Below are 24,199 nucleotides of genomic sequence, written 5' to 3' on the forward strand. Positions count from 1 at the left end.
ATTGATAAATACTTTTCTGCTGATTAGATGCAAAAAACTTGGCTTTTCTTTGAGGCAAAGCTGACCTGCTAATACCTCCAACTGTTCTTCTGCTCTCCTATTTATGCAGCCCCAAATTACTGTGGTGCTATTGTTTGATTTCATAAACAGGCATCATTTATGCCTATTTAGAGTAAGAAATACTCTCTGCCAAATGAAGGCACCTGAGAATTTTTTTATTTTTATGGAAGAATTAAATTCTGGCTAAATGTCTCATTATTACAAGGTACTTCTGAGCATAAACCAGGTAGATCTGTCCTTCTCTGAGTGTGAGCAGGTCTCTCCAGCTCTTAAGGCAGCAGTGAGAGTGTAAAACCGTTCCTCTCCCCTCCTGGCGGCCAGGAGCCATGGAGGGGAGCATCTTGCAGATGGAGATGGAGAGCTGGGTGCCCGTGAGGGCTTGATCAGCTCTTGGGAGCCTCTGGGAGGAGAAGGAGCTGGAAAAGCCTGACTTGATAGATATGGGGATGGGGGGCATCCCTTGTGGAGAAACATCAGTTTCAGTTGGAGCCCTGCAGCAGTCCCTCTGCTGAAAGCTCTCCCCGTTGGTGAGGGGTAGCAGCGGTGTGAGGGGAAAGGAGCGTGCCAGGGCTGCACCCTCCAATCGGTAAGGGTGCAGCCTCCCATCGCCCATGCTCTTCTATCAGTCACTTCTTAAAAGACTTCCAGTTAATTGTTTTTGAGGTTTTTCTTAGATACAAGTCCAGAGCTTTTTGCTGCTCTTCCCATGACTCCTACCAGTGCTCCTGTGGCAGGCTGGCTGTTTGATGGCTATTGTCCTGTCCTGCCCAGACCCATCCAGTGCTGTGGCCAGCACTTGTGACTCAGTCTTATCAAGTCTTATAAGTATCAACCTGCTGATAACTGCTGCTGGATAAGATAATCCAGCAGAAGGAGAGGAAGGTATGGGGTCACCAGCACCGAGCTCTGTCACACGTGAGCACAAAACCCACTCAATTTCATAATGGTGGTACCTACTACTGCCCTGTTTCTGAAGACCTGAAACAAAACTGGGCTTGACATTAATCTTCCTGACAAGATACCTCCTACAGCTATGTGTTGTCATTTTCATATTGCCAGAGACGGGAAAATAAATCACCGAGCGGAGACAGGGCTGACCTGTATCCAAAAGCTTGTTATGCTTGTAAAATAAGGACAGAGGATATGGAAATAGCAGAGAGAGCACTAGGGGCTTTCTGGCTCATATCTCCTCAGTCATGTTTGTGTTGCACAAAACCTCAAGGTGTCTAACCTGCAGGTGTATTTGAATTTGCAACCTAAATTTTATCAGCCAGATGCCAGACTTGTCTTCCTACACTGTGCCAGCATATGTAATGCTTCTTAAAGGGAATGTGCTTTGATAAAAAAAAATGTTCCTTCTTCTTGTTGTGCTTTTTTTCTTAATGGGGCAAATATTGATAAATAGCATTCCTAGGTCATTTAGTCTGAATCACTTTTCCTGAGCTGGCTGTGTGTAATGGTTAAATACCCCTTTATATTAGCTATCCCTAAATAAATCCTATTATGGAGACAATATCCAATACCTGCCTTAGGTACGTCAGAGAATATTTTGTATGAAAAGATTTTATCAGACCACTGACGTAGCTTTAATCTCCAGACACTCATCGGGTGTCCTCCCTCCTTCCCTCCTCACCCTGCAGCACTCTCTTAGGGAAGGGGTATGAAACATGCACAACTGGCTGAGGGAGAACTAATTTGAAAAGTTTTTGCCGTCTTGAGTAGCTCCAAGAAGGGAGGGGAAAAAGAAAACCCTTTTCCTTACCCTTTCTATGCCAGCATGTCTTCAGGTGGCAGCAGTGGTGGCTGGGGGTTTTGGGCCAGAGGGCTGCTGTATTTCACTTTTGCTACTGGAACAGGGGAGGAAACAAACCAGTTCAGACTGATCTCATGAAAATAGCTGTAAAACAATGCTTTGTTTTCGGAGAGTAAATTGATGTATGTAGTAGAGGTGTCTGAGAGAGTTTTACTGCATTCTCTGTCTCAAATTACTAGTTTTTCCCCATTTATGCAACTACCAGAGTACGTGAGTTAAGGTGGAGGATTTTAACCCTTTAGGAAAAAGGTTCTCTGTCTCACTGTGTTTCCTCTTATTTTTTTCCCAGAAAGAACAGAGGCTATGTTGAAAGCAGAGTGTCTCCAGAGTCACTTTAGCTGTGTTGGAACAGACAGCTCTGATGAGAGAGAATTTTCATGTTTTTAATGTTCTGAGCTAGATCTTGCTGCTCTCTTTGTTCCTACATTAGAGGGAGCTTGAGATCTGGCCTTGTCTCTGTCTGAACGTGTGAAAGTAGAAACCCACATTATGCAGATGTGGGAAGTGAGTTGTGATGACAGCTGACTGGAAACCAAAGCACTAGCCAGCATGGTTTTATCCCATGTGGACAGGTATCCTGCCTCCAAGGCAGGAACACCTTTGCCTGTTGTTTGCATTTGGCTTACCTGAACTTCTGCTTGGTTTCTAAAGAAGACTGGGTCTGGCCATAGTGAGGGCCTTTTCACAAGCCCATGTTACTGCAAAAGGGGAATTGCTGGCTGGTTTTCTGGGAGGTTTTCTTACCTTTGTTACCCCAGCCCTGGCCTGTGGTGGGTGAGTTCTGGGTGCTGGTGCTGCTCTGCTGGGGTAAGGCCACTGGCTTTGTGCCTGAGCCTCTCCAGCCTACAGTTGCTTGATCTTAAGAATCTATACCACCCTGTTCCATCAAATGTCAAAGTAAGGATTCAAAGAGGACTCTTCCACTTTACCCCAGACTCTGCTGTTTCTTCTCCACCTCCTACACTTCAGCTGTTTCTAAGTTCTTTCAGATGTGAACAGATGTTTATCTCCAAGAGCTTTCTCTTTCTCATCTCTCACTTCAGCTATTCAAAATCTCTTTCTTTTTGGTCATGCTAATTTTGCTCCATATGCATTATTCTTGTCATAAACAAATGGGCAAGAAGCTGTTATGCTGACAGTATTAGTTCCCAGCAGTTATCTCCTGTGGTGTTACCCTCTTGTCTGCTCTCATACTTCCCTGTGCATGTAAGTGGTTTTGTAAACTTGCATGTTGAACAGGAATGGTAATGATGAAGTACATTCTTAGTGGTTGTGGGCCTGATCTGCTCAGATGTCTGCGGGTCTCTTACAGATACGGAGTTTGGAGGTGTTATCTCCATTACCATGCTGTACTGTACCCCTCTTTTCAGCAGGGCAAGTTAGTGGACAGGGAGTTCTGTGCTCTGCAGCTGTGTGCTTTGGGGGCATCCAGTGTAGCCTTTACATAGGGCATGCTGCTTACAGTAAAGGATTTCAACAAAAACCGGTTGAAGGAAACCAAAGGCCTGCAATGACCTACAGTTCAATGCACTGCTACATGTAACATCTTTCTTGTTTTCTCTTCAAGGATGGGGGAGAGCAGCAGCTGCCACGTACCTTGTTGGCTTTGTGATCCTGGTCATCTGTTTTGCCCTTGCAGTCATCGCGTTCTCGATTGAGATACTCCGCTTCAACTTTGTGCGAGGAATTGGAGGCTTGCTCTTTGTTGTTGGTAAGGCTGGGCCCAGAGACAAGCTTATTTTTGATGTAAAGCAGGCATCAGCAGAAAAACATGCTAGATGGAGCCTCCCTGATGAAATAAGATGTCTTTGGTTTCTGACTCACTTTGATGGGGAACAAGGGAAGGTTGATTGACGCTCTGAGAGGACAGTGGTTAGGGAAGCTCCAGTGGCCTTTGTCAATTAGCTCTTCCCCAAAAGCAGTGTATGGGGACAACGGACACCTTTGGCCCTTGCATGTCACGTGCTAAGACTTAGGAGCTGAGCGCCCTGGTCGCTTCCCACCTTTGAGAGGGGAGGAGGAGCGATGGGGCTGTGGTACCAGCGGGAGGTGACCGGCTCCACAGGGATTGTGGTGCCTGGCTGCAGGACAGGGCTGGTCGCAGCATGCCGGTGAGTGCCTTAGTAACCCAGCAATGTCAGCTGTAGCTGCTGCAGCCAGATAGGCGTGGAGATCTGCCTTGGCTAGGGGTCACATACCTCTGTATGAATGCAGATTTGACTGTAGGACTGAAGCTAGTCCTTACATGTCTTAAAAGGATGTGCAATTATCTCCAGGTACCTTCTTTTAGTGGGAAATGTAGTATCATTCATTGTCATTTACTCCTGCTTTTCTTTCTTTCTCTCTAGCTGCATTCCAGATCATAGGCTTGGTCATCTACCCTGTGAAATTCACAGAAGATATTCCACTGACGGGAGATAATATGTTCAGCTGGGCCTATGGCTTTGGTTGGGCCAGCACTGTTGTTGTAATAGGTTGTGCTTTCTTCTTCTGCTGCCTCCCCAACTGGGAAGATGAAGTCCTGGGAAACATCAAGCCTACCTATTACTACTCCTCCCCAGAGAGAGCACCATACTTAAACTGAAAGATTAAATCCAAGTACAATCAACTGTCAAAGCTACAGGGGAGTACCTCTGCTGTAAATTTGGTGCGATTATAGGAGACTGAAAGAAACCACCTTATTTTTTCAAAAGTGTTCTTACTAGCCCTGGCAATAAATTAGTAAAAATGCTGGCATCTTTAAGCAAATAACTTTTACCTAAAGTATTATTTACGTATTCTCATGTCAATTCTGTTTGGATGGTTTACTTGTTCCTTCCACTCCCAACTAATTAGTGATCCTTACTTTATTCAGACATTTGTTTATGAATAAAGATGTAGTGTTTCAAGTATAGAAAGGAAGAGGAGAGATTTTAAACAACCCATTAAAGGGACCTGCAAGTTATTTTGTTTTCACCTCTGGCAAAATTGCCTTAAATGGAACTAGAAAAAAACAACCTCCAAAGAATGCTTTTTCTACCACCAAAGTCAGTCCCAAGGAAGGAGCTTCCCTGAGACTATTGCAGTTACCTGCTGTCTAAGAATCTCTTCTCATTCCTGTTACTAGAGAATTGTTGACTATTAACTATTTGAATTAACAGGAAAATAAAATTAAAATCTATTTTCCACCAATTGGTGCTGTTGGATGGAGATCTCCGAAGCATGGAGCTGGTGTAACAGTGGCTAGTGTGACACTTACTGGTGTTTTGGTGACCACTGCAGGACTTGTGATGGAGCCACATATAATTTAATATACATTATCACAGAGGGAGTCAATAAACCTTCAGATGTTGAACTAAATACATTATTACATGGTATTTGAGGGGTGCTGATTTAGAAAATACATTTGAATAGAAACATACACTGTTGGTTTTTGTCTGCCTTTAAAAAACTGCAGTGTTTTAATTATCAGCCATGCTTTGGAGGGAAGTCTTAGCATAAGGTGTTGAAAACCTCCAGAAGTTTCTAAAGCACACTGTAGGTACTACAGAGTTTAGTAAACTTGGGGATGCTTTGTGAGTCACTAGAGATAACAGGTAAAAATAGAAAAGCAGTTCTGTGAGCAATTTAAGTATGCAAGCTTCATATAGTCAGGTGTAATCTGTCTGGCTCCTAGTTTGTGTTTCTGGAGCCAACGATTCCAAATAAGTATTCCAGCGAGGCAGAGCTGTGTCTGTGTTGGTCCTGCAGCAGCTTACAGCATATTTAATTATGGGCTATAATTTCTGTCAGAGCTTTCTTCAGCAGGGGAAGAAGAACGAAGAAGCTCATTTGCAGAGCTCCTCTTCCAGCTATGGGGGAAGTAGCTCTAGCAGAGACAGATTTCTGAGGAGGGTACAGATAGGGTGGAAAGCAAATGCTGTGAGTTACTCGGTGTTACTGAGCAGCTGGGGACTTTTTTTCTTACTATCATGAATCCAGTACTTAGGAGAGGGTCAGTGTGTGGGTATGTATATTCATGCACATGTACAAAATATAGAACTTTTGACGCATTAACCAGCATACTGTAAAGCTAAAGTCATTTAGAACTAAGCTTTTTCAAGGCCCAATATTTCTTGTATTATATATTGTATAGCTTTCTGTTTTGTAACACCTTTTTAATTTGGGAATTCTGTGTATTGCATATGATCCTGTTGTGGAAAAGCCAGGTGACTTCTGAAGGTCTCTTACAGGCCTGTATTTTATAACTGCAGACTAAACATCTGCAGACTTCAGAACTGTGTTACAAGCTCAGTCGCGGCATATACAATCATCTGTATTTATGATTCTTGCTGAAGAAGAGAATCCTGTGGCAAATGCGTCTTTTTGGGGGGTTTTTTGGTTTGTTTGTTTGTTTGTTTGTTTGTTTTTCTGGCTGATGCGCAGTACTGTGTAGACTTGTCTGTATCATGAGTAACGTTAGTACCTAACTTTCTAGTGAATTCAAAACACAGCAGAGAATCCCAAGTCTGGAAAATCCTCGCACAGCTAAAGCTGAGGAGAGAAGATGTAAGAAAATGGACACCCATCCTAATGAGAGGGAGGATGGTATGGTAATAGGGTTTAGCATAACTTAAGTCTTTTCTATGTTTTTTTTTTTTTTTTTTTTTTTAATAAGCATTGTTATAACTTGTCAGAAAAGCACAATTGTAAAAGAAACTTGGCTCTGAATATATTGGGAGGGGTGGAAGCATAACCAGCATGTTACACAATTAAGATGTTTGGGAGAAAGCTATTGCAAATAGTCATTAAGGACTCTCAAGTGATACTGATGTATTGTGGCACTCTTTTCAAATGTGGTGGCTTAATTAAAACTGTTTTAACTGATGGTTGTAGAAACTTGGTATTGTTTGTGGTTCACCGATTCATTTAATAAACTCAAGCAAATAGCCATTCTTTATTTCTCTTAACATGAATATTACTATTCAAGATGTGTCAGGTTAATAAAATGAAGTTAAAGACCTCATACATCCTGGAGGCAACAGCTTCATTTTCTAGTCAAATAAACTAGAGATATATACTGCAAAACATGGCTGTGCACTCTCTTCAGAAGCACCAGGTATAGAAAACCCTTTGCTAGTCCAAAACCTCTTAAATGCATCACAACTTGAGGGGCAGCCCTCAACATTTTAAGAATACTATGGTCTACAGGAGGTCTCTGATGTGGGAAGCCTATTACTCTTTCCTCTTTTTTTTTTTTTTTTTTTTTGGTCAAAACTGCCAAATAGCTTTCATGTACTGATCCATAACTTTAAATATGGAGAAAAAGAAGATGTATTCACCTGCTATTTTCAGTGGAAGACTTCACTTCTCCCGTTATTCGAAACCTTCCCATTTCTAACCTCAGATGTAGCCCTGTGCTAGTGGCATCCCGTATCCTGAACAATAACTTATTTCCTGTGTGTTTTTACAGCGAGCAAATCTGCCATCCCCCCTGTCTTAAACCAGCCTGCAGCTTCTGATTTCCAGAAAGACAGGTTCAACGTTCTGATTTTTTTAGCTGTCCTCTTCCATAAATATCTCAGTTGTTTTAAAACACACTTACCACCCTGGATTCTGGTGGCTTGCATGGGTTTCTTTTGGGGTTTTTTTTGGGGGGGTTTTCCCCCCCTCCTTTAATTACTCTTAATTTTAAATACAAAATTAGGCAAAATATTTTTGTTCCTTTTAGATTTTCCTAAAAACTTTGAAGGTAATTGGAGAGTTTGTATAATGGTCTGTCTTTTTTTTTTTTTTTACATTAAGAACATTTGTACTTGTTTACCTACCAGTCTGTATTCAGCTGCAGCCTCGTTCTGTGCTCACTAAAATCCCCTGAGCAACTCTTGCGAGCTTCAGGCTGCAGCGTAGCTCCTTCTGACCCAGCCCTGGAGAGGAGAGAGCAGTTTGGGAGAATCTGGGCACACTTGGATCTCATCTCAGGGGGAGTTATAAGCAATCAAAAATGTGTATGACTGGGTGCTAGGGAAGGCTAAGTGACCTGAATGGGATGATTAATGATTAAATCTCATGGATATGGGAAACAGCTGCCACACCCCACTGGGATTTTGTATTTCTGGTTGACGTAACAAGTGACTCATTTTTTAGACAATTCCTTGACAAAGTAGAATTCTTAAGAAGCATTCCCCTGACCTTTACATCCTGCATTGAAGGACTTTTGGACCTAGAATACGTACATAAATCAAGATGGCGTAGTCATCAAAATAATATTTTTATTCAAAATAATATTTTTTGGAGGGGACGGTTGTTAGGGTGATAAGCACGATAGAAACAAAAGTACCCACGTACTGAAAGATTACTCACACAAAAAAAGGGGTTGCTGAGATAATTGAGAATTCATTAATGAACAAAGCACATACATCAATGGAAACCAAAATGCTTCAGGAGATGGACAACAGCCAAGAGAGCCAAGGTACTGGTGCCACAACGTAGAGCAGTGGAGGTTACTGGCAATACCGAACAGCACCCTGAAAAAACAGGGTTTTCAGTGCTAGTAGGTAAAGCTGCACAGATTTTAATATGAACCTGGGAGATGATACAACCAGAACAAAGCATGATCAAATCAGGACGATATGTTTGCAAAAAGCAGGGACTCTCAGTTTCTGAATGTGATTCCTGTAACAAGTCCATGCACAGTAGTGAAATCCATCTGCAGTGAGCCCACACCACCTAGGATACATCAGCATTACTGCATAGGTGCAGCAGGCTATCCTTGTAGATCCCATTGACCAAGGATATGTCAGTTTTGCTGTGCATGTGCAGTGTCTTCATAAAATAGGTCCTGTGCATCCATGATGCAGGTCTGCGCTGGTGCAGTAAGCACCCTTTTGTCGGGGCTTTTCTGGCATCCAAGGTGTAGGCCAAGCTACTCCAGCTATGGAGCTCAACGTCCAGAAATTCCAGGCAAAAATCAGTGCCCTCAAATTTTAGCTCTACAAAAATGTTGGGAGTTGTCAGAATAATCTAAAGGGGTCTTTTATGATGATTTTTTAATACCTAAATTTAATAAACTGAATTTATGATAAAGATTGTAGTGGAAAACATGCAGGCATCTCTAGAGCTTTATAATACAAAAATTGCAACTATAAATAATAGTGTATGGTAAGCAATACGCGTTGTATAATACAAATAATAAATATAAAAGTTTCCATGAATTATATTCCTCATGGTTATGTATTTGTAGGATTGGTATAGCTGTTGCTTTTTGTTTGTTTATGGGATTGTGGGAAACACATACTATTTTCCACAGGGATCTTAGTGAATATGGAAAAATTTTGTAAGTATTAAAAATTACTGTGTTAAGGGGATGCATTAGAAATCAGGGTTCACTGAGTTTGAGAGGGCTTAGAAAGGTTTGGAGTAAGCACTCACACATGAAACTGTGAGCCTAAAAGCCAGCTAACTCCTGTCCTCCGCTGCCCTGGAAAATGATTACAGGTTAAAGTACATTAGTTGACTGTCCTGGTCTGGAATACACATGGAGGCATATAATTGGGGCAGGAGCTGATGTGTGGCCATTACAATCACTTTTCAGTAAACAGCCTATTTTTAAACTCTCCTTGTGTTAGCAATCCCATGGGACAAGAAATGAGCAGAACTTATTGTGAAAAAAAGGATATCCATGAATCATGATACTTGAAAATGAATTTCTGTTCTGATTTGCAATAGAAAGACAAAACAACTTGCAAAACAAAACTTGGGAAAATCATAACTGGATTTTGTATCAAGACAACAGGAAAAATTCAAAATGTTGATAGGAGACCACCATTTTAATTTCAGCCCACTTCCTTAATCAATTCCATATCAAACATTTAAAACTGAAGCAGTCATTTCCATACAATATTTTCGTTTCAGTGAAACCCTACTTTTGGCTGCAGAATCTCAAAGTGAAAATTCATGGCCGAAACTCTTCAAAGATATGCTTGGTATGCATGTCTTATCTGTAAGTCTCAAAGTGCTTAAAGAAGTAGCTGGTGCTGTTCCCAACTGACCCATAAAGCACAGTAAATGAAAGCTATTTCTTTGACAGAGAAATGTAAGTAGCAAAGGTGTGGCACCTGGGAATTACCTCTGTGAGGCTGATTTTATTCCTCTCCTAAGGCGGCTGAGCTATATGTTTTAAAAGGCATTATTGTTATGATCCACTACAAAGGACAACTATTTAGTTAGCCTAGCTTGGCCACAGAGAAGTTGTGGGGCCCAAAGCAAGTAGCTTACATAAAATTATCCCATATGTAGAACAGAGCTGTGCTGTGCCACTCCAATGACTTACACACAATTTCATAGAAACCCTGTATGCAACATGCTTCATCTGTGCCCACCAGAGAGCTTGCACTCCTGGCAGCCACCCAAGGAAGACACAGACCCCCACAACAGTTACAAATGGCCAGAAGCCATCTCAGCTGGTAGCAGCGTAGTGGGTTTACAGGACACCCTTGATGTCAGCTGTTTGCTTGGGGGAGTCGGCTGAATTTGTCAAACTTCTGCAGAGCATCCGTAAGAAATAACTGAGGGTTAAAACTTGTTTCAGTATAGAGCCCATCCTGAAGAAATCAGGTTCTTTAGCAAAAACTACCTGAAAATGAAATCCACACTCAAGCACTGTTTTCCTATTTTTGTGCTTTCCTGTTTTGTGTTTTCCCAATACAGCCTTGAATTGATCACAGAAACAGCAATCCTGGATGCAGCCTCACGTTTGCAACCAAGCTGTTAGAACCTGCGCTTGTGATAATCTTCTGGTTTTGCACATGCAACGTCACTAAGGAAAGGAAGAAAGTGCGTTTTAAGCCCAAGTGTTTGTCTCATGGAGGCAGCCCTGCTTTAATGACAGGAGTCAGCGAGTGCTGTGCATGGGGCAGGCTCTGGAGATCCGACAGCAAGCCGGTCCTGGATGGCTCTTGCTAAAAGTCTTAACGAGACCCCATAGAAATTGTCCTCTGAGCTCAGTGGCCAGCAAACAGAGAAGGTCTCAAACCACTGCAGAGGTTTCCTGCACTGCACGAGGCAGCTAGCGGAAGGCTTTCCCATCCAGGTGACTGCAGGACTGGGCACTGACCACTCCCAGGTCCCCACAAGCATCATGGATGAACTTCAGTGTCCAGTCACTGTGGGAGAGTCCCTCAGAAAGGTCTGGTGTGGGGGAAACTACAAGATCTCAACTGTGTCCCATTTTTTCAGGAAGGTGTTCTTATTCTGCAATGAAGTAAAGTCAGATCCTGTTCAAAATGCATTCCCAGTATCCTTCTAATTAATGTGAAGGAACTGTAGCTTGGATTACCCTGTGAACACTTTTGGTGTCTAAAGGTATTTTTCTACATGGACTTACTATGGATGAAATATTAGTCATATTAAGAACACTATTACCTTGGTGCCCAGGTGATTCATGGTACAGGGAGTGACCAGAAGGTATAATTCAGCCCGAGTAGGATTTGGCTGACTGAGGTGCATCACTCTATAGGCTGTGGTTATAACAATATCTGCAGTGCAATATTCCAGTTTCAAGGCAAGGTGCAGGCCTCTCCAAAGGGAAACTGGAAACGGCAGATTGACATTATCAGGAAAAAAGGACCTATGGTTGTAAATGGGTTAATAAAGATAATAAGAATAGTCACAAAATTTATGGTAGCTCATGGAGAAAATGTTTCTCAATTGCTCAGAGTGACTTGTTAGATGTAAGATAGCACACAAGAGAACAGGTCATAAAATAATCTTAGCAAAGCTTTTAAAAACAAAAAACTGGGGACTTCTTGTTTGTAAGCAGCGTAAATATTAGAGAATGAAAATGTGCTTGCTGCAAAAGTGATGAACATGCATCACAGCTTCTCAGCCCATGTCAATTCAGTCATTCATATTGATCAGCTGACCAGGTCAGCAGACTAAAGGTGGATGAAATTGTGCTGCTGATCATTTGTTAGCTTTTCCTTCCACAAGAAAAGCATTCGTGTCTTGGCTGAAAAGGGCATATTTTTATTTTTAGCTCTAATGACGTAGAATTGTTTGTTTTATCAAAATCCTACTGCTTACTTGATTACTTCAAGTAGCAATGAAGAGTCATTAGGAATATTTTCAGATGCAGAAAGTGAACTGCAGTCTGATGGTTTAAACATCTTTTAAACGTGAAGATAATATATCTTCATTTTCAACAGATGATGCTGGTGTTGTCCTGCTCCCTGAGGAGTGACTATCCAGAGACAGTGCAAAGGAGAAAGCATTTGCTTTCATGAAAACACCCAGTCCATCCACTGCAAATTACAATGCACATTGTGGGTAAGTCATCACTTCAAATCACAGACTCCTTGACAAAAATTTGCAATAATTTTTCCCTCTTTGCCACAGGAGGATCAGAATTACACTAGATACGTCATTTTGTCTCCTTTGAATACATATCTACCTCTTTGCTATTCTAGATATCACAAATTACCCTTGTATTGACTGTGACAATTGCCTGTAGTTTTAGCAACTTACTTAAGGATGACAAAGATGGACAAGATGCAGGAACACCTGCGATTACTGAACATTACTCATCTTTCTTTCACAGCCTGATAATGTGTCCTGTAGTATCACCTCGTAAATGTGACAATAGGCATTTGTCCACAGGTGAGTTATAACAAAAACTGATGACAAATCCTTCAGTCTTAAATGCCTGCCTGAAACATGGCTGAGCATTCAAAAAGCAGGGACGAGGATTTTATTCTTCAACAAACACTGGCTCTCTAATACCTGACAGTGCCTGACGTCACACTGGATTTCAGCTACAAAATTGCTTTAACTCGACTGTTTTCTCTGAGGAAAAAAGAAAAAAAAGGCTGAGTTTTTAGAAAACTGTAACCATTCTTGAAGGATTGAAACTTGGCAAGAGACTGGATATAGACAGCTGTGTGAGGGCTGGGCTACTGTCTACTGTCTCATGCATGAGTGTTTCTAAAGCCATCTTTTAAAAAACATTTAATATCCAAATCCATGTTCTTTCAATCTTTTGGAGTTATTGTGCCCGTTTCTACATCAGCTGTGGCAACAGAAAGAACATGTGTAAACAGACCTGGACAGCTTGCAGGTACCAGCATATTGCACTAAGGATGAGCTCCAAACCATATTTGGTTTAATGTAAATATTTGAAAACATCATGCATTAAAAATGATATATTGCAGTGTTCCAGAACTGGGAAACAGCATTTTAAATGTTTTATTTAGGTGAACAATAACTGAATTTGTGGCTAGTACAAATGTGGACTACAAGGGAAGATATATAATATTATGAGGAAATGGTGGTTTTCTAAAGTGTCCTTTACAAAAAATATTTCAGGTTGTCCCTTATTTCCAACCCCAAACAGCAGCTGAGGTGTTTTCACAGTTGGCTTTTGCTTTAAGTGATGTTCAAATTCAAAGGCCAAATTTGTAAAAACATTTCCTGCTCTAACAGGGACTTGCTGAACAGCCATGATGGACCTCTCACAGCCACAGGGATATTGGGCCATGTCCATAACACGAGGGAGCTGCTGGCAGGATGTTTCAGCAAGACAGAGTTGTACCAGATGGAAAATGAGAGGCAAAGCAGCCATACCACTGCTAATCTACCACCAGGCTAATAAGTTATCTCTGGTTAGAGATAAGGCACAGTGTCACATTAATCTGTTCAAATTGCTCTCATGACGGAGCTACTATCTCTTCACGGAGCTGCATCTCATTGCTGTGGATGTTCCAGCATGGGTCTCTGCAAGCTCAGCATCTCTTCATGCATGGCCTGTACAGTGTATAAATTCAATGTCAATTGTTAATTTATTTACTCCATTATTGATTTGTTAGTTCAGCAAAATGCTGCCGAGTTTGTAGTTCAGTATGGATGTCACATTTCACTGTGAAAGCTGCAATACAGTAGCATTATCTCTGTGAGTTAATAAGGTCTGTACTTGGATGCAGACTTCTGACAAAATCCACCATCGGAGCAAGGGATAGTTTACATCCTCTGTGCTCAACCATGTTTCACAGAAACAAGCTTCAATCTGCAAGAGGTGCAGCTGCTTCCAGATGTAAACATATCTGTGTCCTACCAAAATACGAGGTTGTAGCATGTGTTAGATCAAAGGAAGAGTGCTGCAAACATGGGTATATTGCTTCTGTGCTGATAGACAGAAAACTCTGCCCACATTCAGCTGGGTGGTCTCTCGGGGCACGGCAAGATGATGGTTCACGTCTACATTGCTCTCACAGCACATTGCAGACAGGCTCTGACAGGCCCCAGGCAGCGCACAGAGCTACGCACAGGGAGTGTACGTAAGGCACAATCAAATCAAAGCTTGATTTTTGTTCTCCCACTAAGGCTATACCTAGACCATACTATATTTTTAATGGTAAACCTTGTTGTTTGTTTTCCCCTGCAGCTATGTCCCAAAAGGGGGAGGGAAGGCAGTCCCACGTTCTTTATTGCCTTACCTTTATAGCAGCTAGAGGAATTTTTTTTAATTGTAAAAAATAAGGTATAATTTTATTTTAAACTGAGTCCAAGAAAAGTAGCTTTCAACCTCCAGGTGGCAAGTTTCAGAAGCAACCACCCTCTAATGCAAATAGTTCCCTGGCTCGTCTCCTGTATTCGCCTCCATAATGCAAATCCCTGAGGAGACAGAAAGGTGTAAACACAGCTGTGAGATGCTCCTGCTAGTGGGGAGTGGCAGGAAGGAAAGCGTTAAACGCCGAGGGTAAACGGCACCCGATTTGTTACCTAGTCAGCAGGGCAGAGAGGATCCCACAGGCAAACCCAGCCTCCAAGCTTCTCCCCAGCTCAACTGGTTATTGCTCAGTGGCAGCTCTTACTCATCTGAATCGAGGTGGAGCTCCCTCCCTCCATCCCTCCCTCCCTCCTTGCTGTACCCCTCCTGATTAAAAAGCTTTTCTCAAACATCTGCACGCATGCTCACAGGTACCGGCACTTGCGTTCCAGGAGCTTTGCAGAAGCACCTTCTGCTTCGCATCGTTGAGTCTGTGGCAGAGACAACCACGCACGTCCCACCGGCCTCCCCCTGCCCTGGAAGATGGTGAAGTATGGCCTTGACTACACGCGGTGCAGATGGATCCTACCCCTGCTCCTGGGCATAGGTGTCATCTTCGGTATCATTGCGCTGGCGGGCAGGGGCTGGCTGGAGTCGCAGACCTTGCCCTACGTGCACCAAGCGTCGTTATGGGAGAGCTGCAGGAGGCCTGGGCAGGGTGGGGAATGGATCTGCGAGTCCCTCATGGGTTACGGTAAGCACTTGCAAGGGTGACGGGGAGCAGCCTCTGAAGCAGTGGGTCGCATCTCTGAGCTCATCTTCCCTCAGCTCTCCTAACTCTATCGCCTAATATCTGTCATTTATATATGGAGTTATGGGCAGCAGGGACTGTTAAACACCAAGGCTTTTGACTAACAGGGTGAAGAAGAAAAATGCTCTCAGCCCTCTGCAGAAAGATACCTGGTTGCTTTAGGTGGTGGGTTCCATGGTACAAAAACCCACACATAGTAATGTATCAGTGCAAGAAAATATTACAGCATTTCAGGTTTTCTTCCTTTCTTAGAAGAAGCTAGTAACCTCTTCTCACTACTCACTGCTTTCCAAAACTTAACAGCTACTCTTGATCAAATGTCCAAACAGCAAGTTGCATGGGTAAGCCTGGCATTTGTGTGATAAGCCAGTCCTGAGTGCCAGCAAGAAATGAAGAGGTAAAAATGTAAGATGGTAGGAAGATACTCCCAGGGAGTGTCAAGCTGCAGAATGCTGCCCTGAAACTGCTCTGGTAGGTGGGTCGTGTGAAAGAGTCTCCTTGAGATTATGAAAGAAAGCTTTAAAAGATGAAAGGATTTCTTGTTTGTACTGAGTTTTGCTTAAATATGCTATTAAACATGTTGATACAGATGCAACCTTCAGCTTGAAAACATGTAAACCACTGAGTCTGGGAGAACAGACCAAGAGAAGGATGTGCCCAGTTTCTTTTTTTTTCTTCTTTCTTTTTTTCTGTCTTATGTATCTGCTCTTGGTGACTATCTGAAACAAGTTACTGTAAGTGATGGGCTGTTAGCCTGAGCCAGGAAGAAAGTTCAAACATTCTTGCAATTTATACTAATTCATATTAAAAGCAAGAGCATTTTCTCTAAGGTTCAGAATCTCAGCTGCTCTTGTTGAAAATGAGTGTAAAAACACTTGCAGAAGCAGTCTTAAGGATCATTTATTATAGTTTTCCAAAATTGTTCCTGAAAGTTTATTATCCACAGTCAAGCTCTGCCTTCTATGCACAAAATTCAGGTGCAATAAGTTAATGGTAGCAGGCCTCAGTGAGTGTAGGGCTCCAGGACAAAACAGGCTCCGTTTGGCATCACTCCCAGTCTTACCCTTGGAGCTCCTGCGTCAGCTATGTGGCTGGGCAGGGACCAAGCCAGTTTGCTGCCTCTGGTGCATGACGCTGGAGAAAGGAGAGAGACCATGATGCTTAGAAAAGGGCTTCTCAGTCCTAAGTTGCCAGGAAAAGTGAGCCCTCCTCTTCATCTCCAGGTGAGGCACTACCTGTGTCATGAATGCCAGCTTTAACTGGACAGAAAATGTTTAGAAATTTCACCTTGCTTCTCTTGGTAATACAAGAGAAGTTTCACCTTGCTTCCAGGTCCTACACGGTTGTTTGGCATTTCACTTCCTTCCTCATCCTGCCTCACTCTTACATGCTTAAATTCTGCAGTTGTATGCACAGTTTCCCACTGGACAGCATCTAGAGACAAATGAAGGAGGTCATCCTCTATGTGGACTATCCTGCAATATCTGGGGTTACCGTGAATCACATCCACAATAAGTTGAGTGCTTCAAACATGTTAGAAATGTTGGTCTTAGTACTCACAGGCAGAATAATCTCCAGCACATACATTGGAGAGTCAGTTGATGCTTCTGAAAGCATTAGAAACACCATTCATGTGCTGCATGACTGCATTATGCTCTCAATGGGCACGCATCTATTGTGCAAGCTCTTCAAGCTTGCTAAACACCCAGAAGATCTAAGCACATGCTCAAAATCCTCCTCGTCAAAATTTCCAGATGGAAAAGGAAGATACGTCTGGGACAATGGAGTCATTTGTCCAATGGGAGAATATGCAAAGCCTGTATGTAAAAAATGGTGCATAGGCCAAGTGACTGTGGATTAGGCTGCCAGGCTTCTGCCTCTGCAAGATTATGCCATTACAACATAGATCTCAGCCATTCCAGGGGTGGGTTACCCCTGACCATAAAAGGGCTGTAGATCTGATGCAAACTCATGTCACTGTCCTGATCCTTTCCAGCCCCTTTCTTCAGACACCTTCTCTCCAGAGGTGGGATGTGTTGAGATACAATCCCATCCTCTGGTTTTCCTATCATTCTGTCCTTGTTCAGTGGGTGTAGGGTTGGGATTTTTTTTCTGGGGTTCTTGCCTTTCCTCATGCAGGGTGCAGGTACTTGATGCTGGTCTTGGGTTCCACCCAAAAGACCAGGCCATGAGACAGCATCTCACTTGTGAGCATCCAGGTCTTGTGTTGAGCCTGATTCTACTATAGGGTTTTAGTAATTCTGAGATAACATTTATCCACACTGCTCATAGAAAACAAGCATCATGTTCTGTGGGATGTTTAACTTTGTCTTGTGCCAAGCTAAACACAGTGCTCAATAAACAAAGTGTAATTACATGCCTACCCGAGCACAGAGACAAAAGGTGATGTAAACAGAAAGGAAGGAAGTGTTTTACATCTTTCCTGAGATGAACTCTCTCTCCCTCTTCTCTTCCACAGTTCCTGTCTCCTTTCCTCTGGGCTTTACTCTCAGCTTCCCTGCCTAATCTGCCACAGGCTGGGTAGGTTCTGAAATTCGGTCTTCCTGCAGGGATGGTTTCACAGATATATCTGGTATGCATGCGTATCCCAGCAGCTGCCAGCAAATATTCTCAACATGACTTGGAGAGTGTAGCTATTTTAATCCACTAGAGACATCTTCATCCTATCATAATTAGATATAATTGTAAGGTTCTTGCAAGTTGTTCAATCGAATGTGCAAATTCAAATCTAATTCTCCACCTGCAATGTTTGTAATTCCCCTTGAATCTCTGCTGTTTGGCTTAACATATGCATATACACAGACAGAAGACAAAAAGCCAACATCGTGGAGGTCGGTCAGTTTGAAAGGGGCAAAGGTTCAATGTTTCACTGGTTGCACCAGTGGAGTTTGGGGTCTCTGAATAGTTGCTTAAGCTGACAGAATTCAAAACCTCACAAGATGCCTGTACAATTCTTTTTTGAAAGCCAGGAGAACAACTCCACCAGTGCAGTTATCTTCTGTGAAAGCATCTACGCACTCTAGCTTTTCTGCAAAGTTTATGAACTCTGTGGAAAGTGAGAATATGAGGAGTTTATGCACCTTATTATCTGTTCCAACAGTTCAGATCTTCTGCTTTAACCATATACTACTCACCTCAACTTTATTATAGATCTTTTGCTTTTCAAGATTATTTAGCTGAAATAAATAGACCTTCCTTGGAAAAAATATCTCATGTATTAGGACACTTACTAGAAACGAATGGGCTTTAGGATTGAGAGATGCAAACTGTAGCTCTGCAGTGTTCTGGCACTTGGAACAAATAAAAGTCTCAAGCTTATAACATGCTTGAATGTTTACAAAGACAGAGACAAAGACTTTTTGAGTAGATAACAAGCACAATATGGAATATATGTAGCTGTGAAATGGCTGAGCTTGCAAAGAAAATGTAGAGGTTAAAACCCTTAATGAAGCTAACACAGCAATCATTTGTTTTTCTTGATTTTTGGCTATATAATCTCTCTTGAACAAGGTGTGTCTTCCAGACCTGAAACACTTTTTCAGTGTGTAATTTATTCCACTGCAGGCTTTGAAGATGTTTAAACATGTGTGGGTTTGGTTGGGGGAAAAGAACTGATTTTATTTTATTAGTCCCAATGTGATGCATGATAGGACGAAAAACTCGTGGCTACACTTGTCCCATCTTATGTTCCACTCGGCCCTGCAGCTCTTCCACGTGCAGTTGCTGCCATCAAAATAACTGCAGCCTAAAGCTCTACATTTAGGTTGAAGTGGTTGGCTCATTTCCATGGTGCAAACATAGATCTTGGGGAAAAAATCAGGAAAGGGCATTTCCACATAACAAGTGGAATCCAGAACTTCAGTTATTTTCACATCATAGTATTCAATTACAGCCTTTTCCTAGGATATGTAAAGGGTTTAGTGGCTGTGGAGATTAGTGGATGAATGATTTTGCCATCTGGAAAGGACACCTTCCTGCATCTTCCAGGCAAATAGTGGGTAACTATGTTCTAGCTCATTCCAGTTTTATTTTGATCCGTGAATATTAGTGCAATACTACAAGATGGGATGGCTAGTATAGTATGATTGTAATGAACAAACATTACTTCAAATGGCAGCAGATGAGTATATCTACAGGACAAGTGAAAGAAGGGAATGCTGCAAAAGGTAATATCCTCTTGAAGAAAGAAATACTCTGCTTTAGTCTCATAAGAACCCCACTGATGAGCAGATCTTCCCTGTTTTGCCTATATGAGGCTCTTGGGTCCAGGGAATCTTTTGCATCATTTATTATTCTGGAGGAATATCAAAATGGAAATCACTTGCTAAAAACCCCCAGCTTATGATACAACAGCAAGGTATGTGCTGTGGTCCGGATCAGTCTCTGAGCTGCAAACAACCTCTCTTGGTAGTGCCCCTACCACTGGCTTTGCACTGCTGGCCTCACAGCTCTCCCTCTGGAAAACTAACTTCTCCAGCAGACCAGTGACTCATCATACCCAAGGCACGAGACAGACCAGACACCACGTTTCCCCATTGCCACACTGCCTACGTAAAACTGTTTTGCCTTTCCTCACATTCTCATCACATCTGACAGCCGGCACCTAATCTTGGGCATGGGGACACCCTCGCTTGTCTCTCTGAAGCAAGTGCCCTGAGCAGAGTGACACAGGGATATTTCCAGAGGGACAGGTTGGGAGACAGTCCCTCTCAGCAGGGCCTGGGAGGAGAAGCTGGCTGTCCCGGCAGCTCTTTATCATCCCAAGTTGTTTGCACATGGTAATAGAAATGAAGAAAACAAGTATCTGTGCTTTTGAAGTAGGGACCAGCTCAAGTCATGGGGCCTTTTTTGCAGACTTTCCCTGAAGTCAAGGGTTTGCACTTAAAGGCTTTCAGAATTCATGAAAATTCAAGTAAATTTGGAAAAGTGTCCTTGCAACTGGGAAAAAAAGGCTGGAGAGGTTTCTGACCATGCAAGGAAGCCTGTGGAAAATCCCAGAATGGAGCCCAGCTCTATGGTCTGGGCATTGCCTGGATTACAGGGCAAACCTTGACTCCTTCGATACAGGGTGAACTAAAAACGAAAGCTTGTTGCTGTTCCTGCATCGTAGGAGGCATCCTGCACCTTGTTCATGCATCATAGCATGAAACAGTTATATACAGTGATTGCCAGTAGTTTTAATGACAGTGTGTAGAGAAGCACATAATTTCCTAAATCATCAGCCTCCTGAAACTGTAATGTTAAATGGCACTAACGAGTGAGAAATGAGATTACAAGATTGGTTGCTTAGTAACATAGATACTCAATCATTATTCAAAATTTAGAATGCTAGCAATGCAGGGTCAATTAAATGTGTGTAGTAATGAAAATATCACAACAACAGTATATTGAAGGAACTCTGATGCAAGAAAGAAAGAACAAATTTGATTTTTCCCCAGCTTGCAGAAGACATTCTATTGCTACTGAAGAGGTGTAAGAGGAGGGAATCGAGCCCAGAGCATTTAATTACCATGGTAATTTTCATCCCTCATCTGCAATTGCTAACATGCTTTTGCTTGTAATTTTAGGGTTTGTTCTTTTATATGTTTAGTGGTAGATTCATTTAATCAGACTCTTTTCTAAATAGTAGTTATGCTCTTCAGCAATTAACTCTACAGAGAGCAAATGCAGATGGCATCCCACTTTTTATTATCCAATCTCCCTTTAATAATTACAGCTAAATTGGGTGGAAAAATAGCAATCGTATGGACAGCTCTCACCTCCCTATCAGCAGATATGGTCTGCTGGTGTTGAGGACTTTGTAAAGCTCCTAAACACTTTGTGTCATCAGGACCTTAAGTCCTTGAGAGGGTACCATTCACTCACACACACAGAGGAGGCATCTTTGCTGAAAACATATGGACACTTGTGGCTAAACTCTCATTTCTCTTCACCTCATCTCTTCCTCTAGCTTACTGAGGGAATCTGATACAGCAGGGCTATAATAACCTCTCCGTAGTCTGAACAGTGATAAGGAGTGCAAGACTGATTTTGAATTCCACTGTAGGGTTAAACAGTCGGGTTGCTTAAACAGGAAAGCAGTTACACAGGAAAAGAAACAAAACTCTCAAAACACTGGGTTTTTTACATTGCCATATCTCTTCTCACTGACAGCTTGCATTGTTCTGAGCAACCTTGAACACATTGAGTCAGTGAGCATCATAATGCCGTGTTACTTCTTTGTCAAGCACTATTACAAGATCTCTCATCCGCCAAAAATTCCCAGGAGCTCAAGTTGGTTGTGGAGTGACGATGGTAACCTATGTCCCAGAGGTTTCTGACTGCCTTCTACTAGTACTAAATAACACTTCAGATCAGACACAGTCCTGATGAAGTACTAATCTGCAATTGAATACATCTAATGTCACCTATTATGTTAAATATGCACACTGTCCCCAAACAGGCCCCGAATGTAGTGCAGTTCATTTACAACCCCATCAGCAATAAGCAGCAATAAAGACTTCTAAGACACATTGTAAAACCTGTTTCATTCACAAGAAGAGTAAACAGACATTACGATGTATTTTAAGAACACAAAGTACCATTTCTGCTTTTATGTTGAGTGGTTTGGTCTTTTTTGCAAACAGTAAAATTTTGCTCCTAACAGAAAATTAGATCCAGATTCATAGCTGCTCTCTATCAGAAAAAAACCACCCTAGTGCAAAAGGTGACTTTCAGCAAGATTGCGGAACAAAGTTTGTTCACAGTACGAAAACGGCAGATCAAGAGTGAGAACAATACTTGGTGCTTATGGAAATGAGATGTAAATTCAGTATTCTTCACCCTCAAGTGTCCCTGGGAAAATAAAACTTTAAAAGAGCTTTTTGGAAAGGTTCCACTCTGCTGTTTTGATTAAAAGTCCTACCATTTCATAGGTTTTGTTATAATGGAAGTTGATTCTGTTTAATTCACATTAAACATTTTAACCCACCTTTAACTCAGGGGTAGTTAGGGACCAGGTACATCTTGCTGCTCTGATTAACTGAGCTTATGTATATGTACTGATTAATCGATACTTTATCTGTTTTATTTACTTGACATTCCCAACTGCCATATACACATCCAAATGTAAGCAATCCTGCTTTAATTTAAAATAAATAGGAAAAAAATAGGAGGAAAAATGTTATAGCACTAAATTGCAAAAGACTGAGCTTCAATCTTGAGATATTCTCAATGTAAGCAACTGCTTCTGAAGATAATGTGAGATAAGGGTACTCTCTGACTCTCTCATGAGCAAACCTTTAATTTTGAGGCACTGTGTGCACATCATTTTAATAGCTAACTTACTCCCTTGGTACTCCCTTTGATGATGGCTCTACGCCCTCTGCCACTTCTGCCTCCCTAGCACTAAGTGAGCATCGGGGAACAGCCCTCATTAATACAAGGTTTGCAGAAGCCAGCTTCTAGTTCAAGCTTGTACATGCCTGGGCTTATGATGTGTTGAATTTGAACCTCTCCCTCAAGATCTAACTGCTCCTCCCCTCAAATTCAAGTTGGAATAGCTTCTAAGTCGAATTGCTTACCTCAGTAAGAGCAAAGGCTTGTTGAAGTACGTAAAGCCTTGGATGCAAGCTTTGCCTGTAGTGAGTGGGGAGTTAATAATTAATCACAATCACTTTGTGAGTTAAGTCAGTGGTGGGGAATTAATAGGTTTTTGCTTTAAAGGAGTTAAAATCCACTAAGCCAAACTAAGTTATCACCTTAGCACTAAGCTATGGTCAAGACCATATGCTGGTCGAGACCAGACTGCTTTCTGCTAATATATAAGATGGCCTATGAATAAGGTTCTTTCCCATACTGTTGTCACCTAAAATTATTATTAGGGGGTAATTGAAAGTCCTAATTCTTTCTCATTTATGTGGGACCCACTACTAATCACCAAGAAACTGTTGCAATGACATTATCTTACTGTGAACCTAAATAGGTCATTCTCTGCTTCCATGGTTGTCTTTTAAGTAGTGGCAAGCTAAAAGCTGATTCCTGCTCACATAAAAATAGCTTGCATGTTATGAGATAATATTCTGCTATTAAATGAGAAATCCATATTAACTGGAAGTAAATTCTAAAAAGTAATGCTAGGGGAAAAGAATGGAGTTACCAAAAAGGTTGCCAAACAGAAGGACCAAAAATTTAGTATTCCACTCCAAATAACACAAACTCACACAAAAAACCCCGAAGAAAAACATCCAGTGTTGACTTCACAAAGGAAGGATGTTCAGAATATGCAGTTGTTTTAGAATGATCCAGATGCAATGTAGCTCAGAGAATAATACATACCCAATCATGCCTTTGATTTTTTTCCCCTCATTTTATTCTGTTCATAAATTATCTATGACTAATGTAATTTTCTTAATTTGTATAGCCTTCCTTTGAAATGATTTTCAGTCAGTAGCTGTCAGTCTGCACATACAGTTTATTCATAAGAAGCTGCTTTTAATAGTTTCTGATTTATCTTGGCTGTGTACAAACACATGCACACTGGTATTTCAGTGTCAGCCCATGTGATCAGCAAATACTTGCACAGATTTCAATATTCACTTGTTTTCAAACAAATAGCACAGAAATTTCCCATAGTTGGCAAGTTACAGAGCAATAATTTCCAGAACACAGGATTTTTGCACTGTCCAGTATTGCACAGATACCATGGGGAATTCAAAGTCCTGGATGATAATGGCTTGCATATACACCAACAACTCGTAACCCTTCAACTGATAATGTGGTTTAACAAGTTTGATGAGTTAAGATTCACGCTAAGGAGAACACATGCTTTTCTGCAGACGTGCTCACTTTCATGGAAACTTTCTCAAGGAGAACAAACCAGAATGAAATGGATAAAACCTGGACAATGTAGTTCCTTTTCAAAGAGAAGCATGTGCTTCTCTGCAGAGTTCACCACACCCTGATGAAGAACGTCAGGTTGAGAAACCTAAGTGAGTTCAGCTTTGTTTCCAAAATA

At 41.7% G+C, this 24,199-nt stretch overlaps 2 protein-coding genes across 2 annotated transcripts in view; both read left to right on the forward strand.

Moving 5' to 3' along the window:
• Positions 1 to 3,366: 3,366 nt before the first annotated feature.
• Positions 3,367 to 4,890, forward strand: LOC104528200 (p53 apoptosis effector related to PMP-22; the record flags this gene model as incomplete). Its single annotated transcript, XM_010172133.1, has 2 exons — positions 3,367 to 3,584; positions 4,222 to 4,890. Coding segments are annotated over 2 exons (454 nt in total), but the record flags the coding sequence as incomplete, so codon positions are not given.
• Positions 4,891 to 14,800: 9,910 nt separating this feature from the next.
• LOC104528199 (p53 apoptosis effector related to PMP-22) overlaps positions 14,801 to 24,199 on the forward strand; it is a 14,723-nt gene continuing 5,324 nt past the window's right edge. The window contains exon 1 of the mRNA XM_010172132.2: positions 14,801 to 15,126. Within this exon, the coding sequence (XP_010170434.1) occupies positions 14,916 to 15,126 (211 nt within the window). The 5' untranslated portion in view covers positions 14,801 to 14,915. The remainder of the gene's footprint in view (positions 15,127 to 24,199) is intronic.

The sequence above is a fragment of the Antrostomus carolinensis genome, unplaced genomic scaffold, assembly GCF_000700745.2.
Source record: "Antrostomus carolinensis isolate BGI_N321 unplaced genomic scaffold, ASM70074v2 scaffold12027, whole genome shotgun sequence".
Lineage (NCBI taxonomy): Eukaryota > Metazoa > Chordata > Aves > Caprimulgiformes > Caprimulgidae > Antrostomus > Antrostomus carolinensis.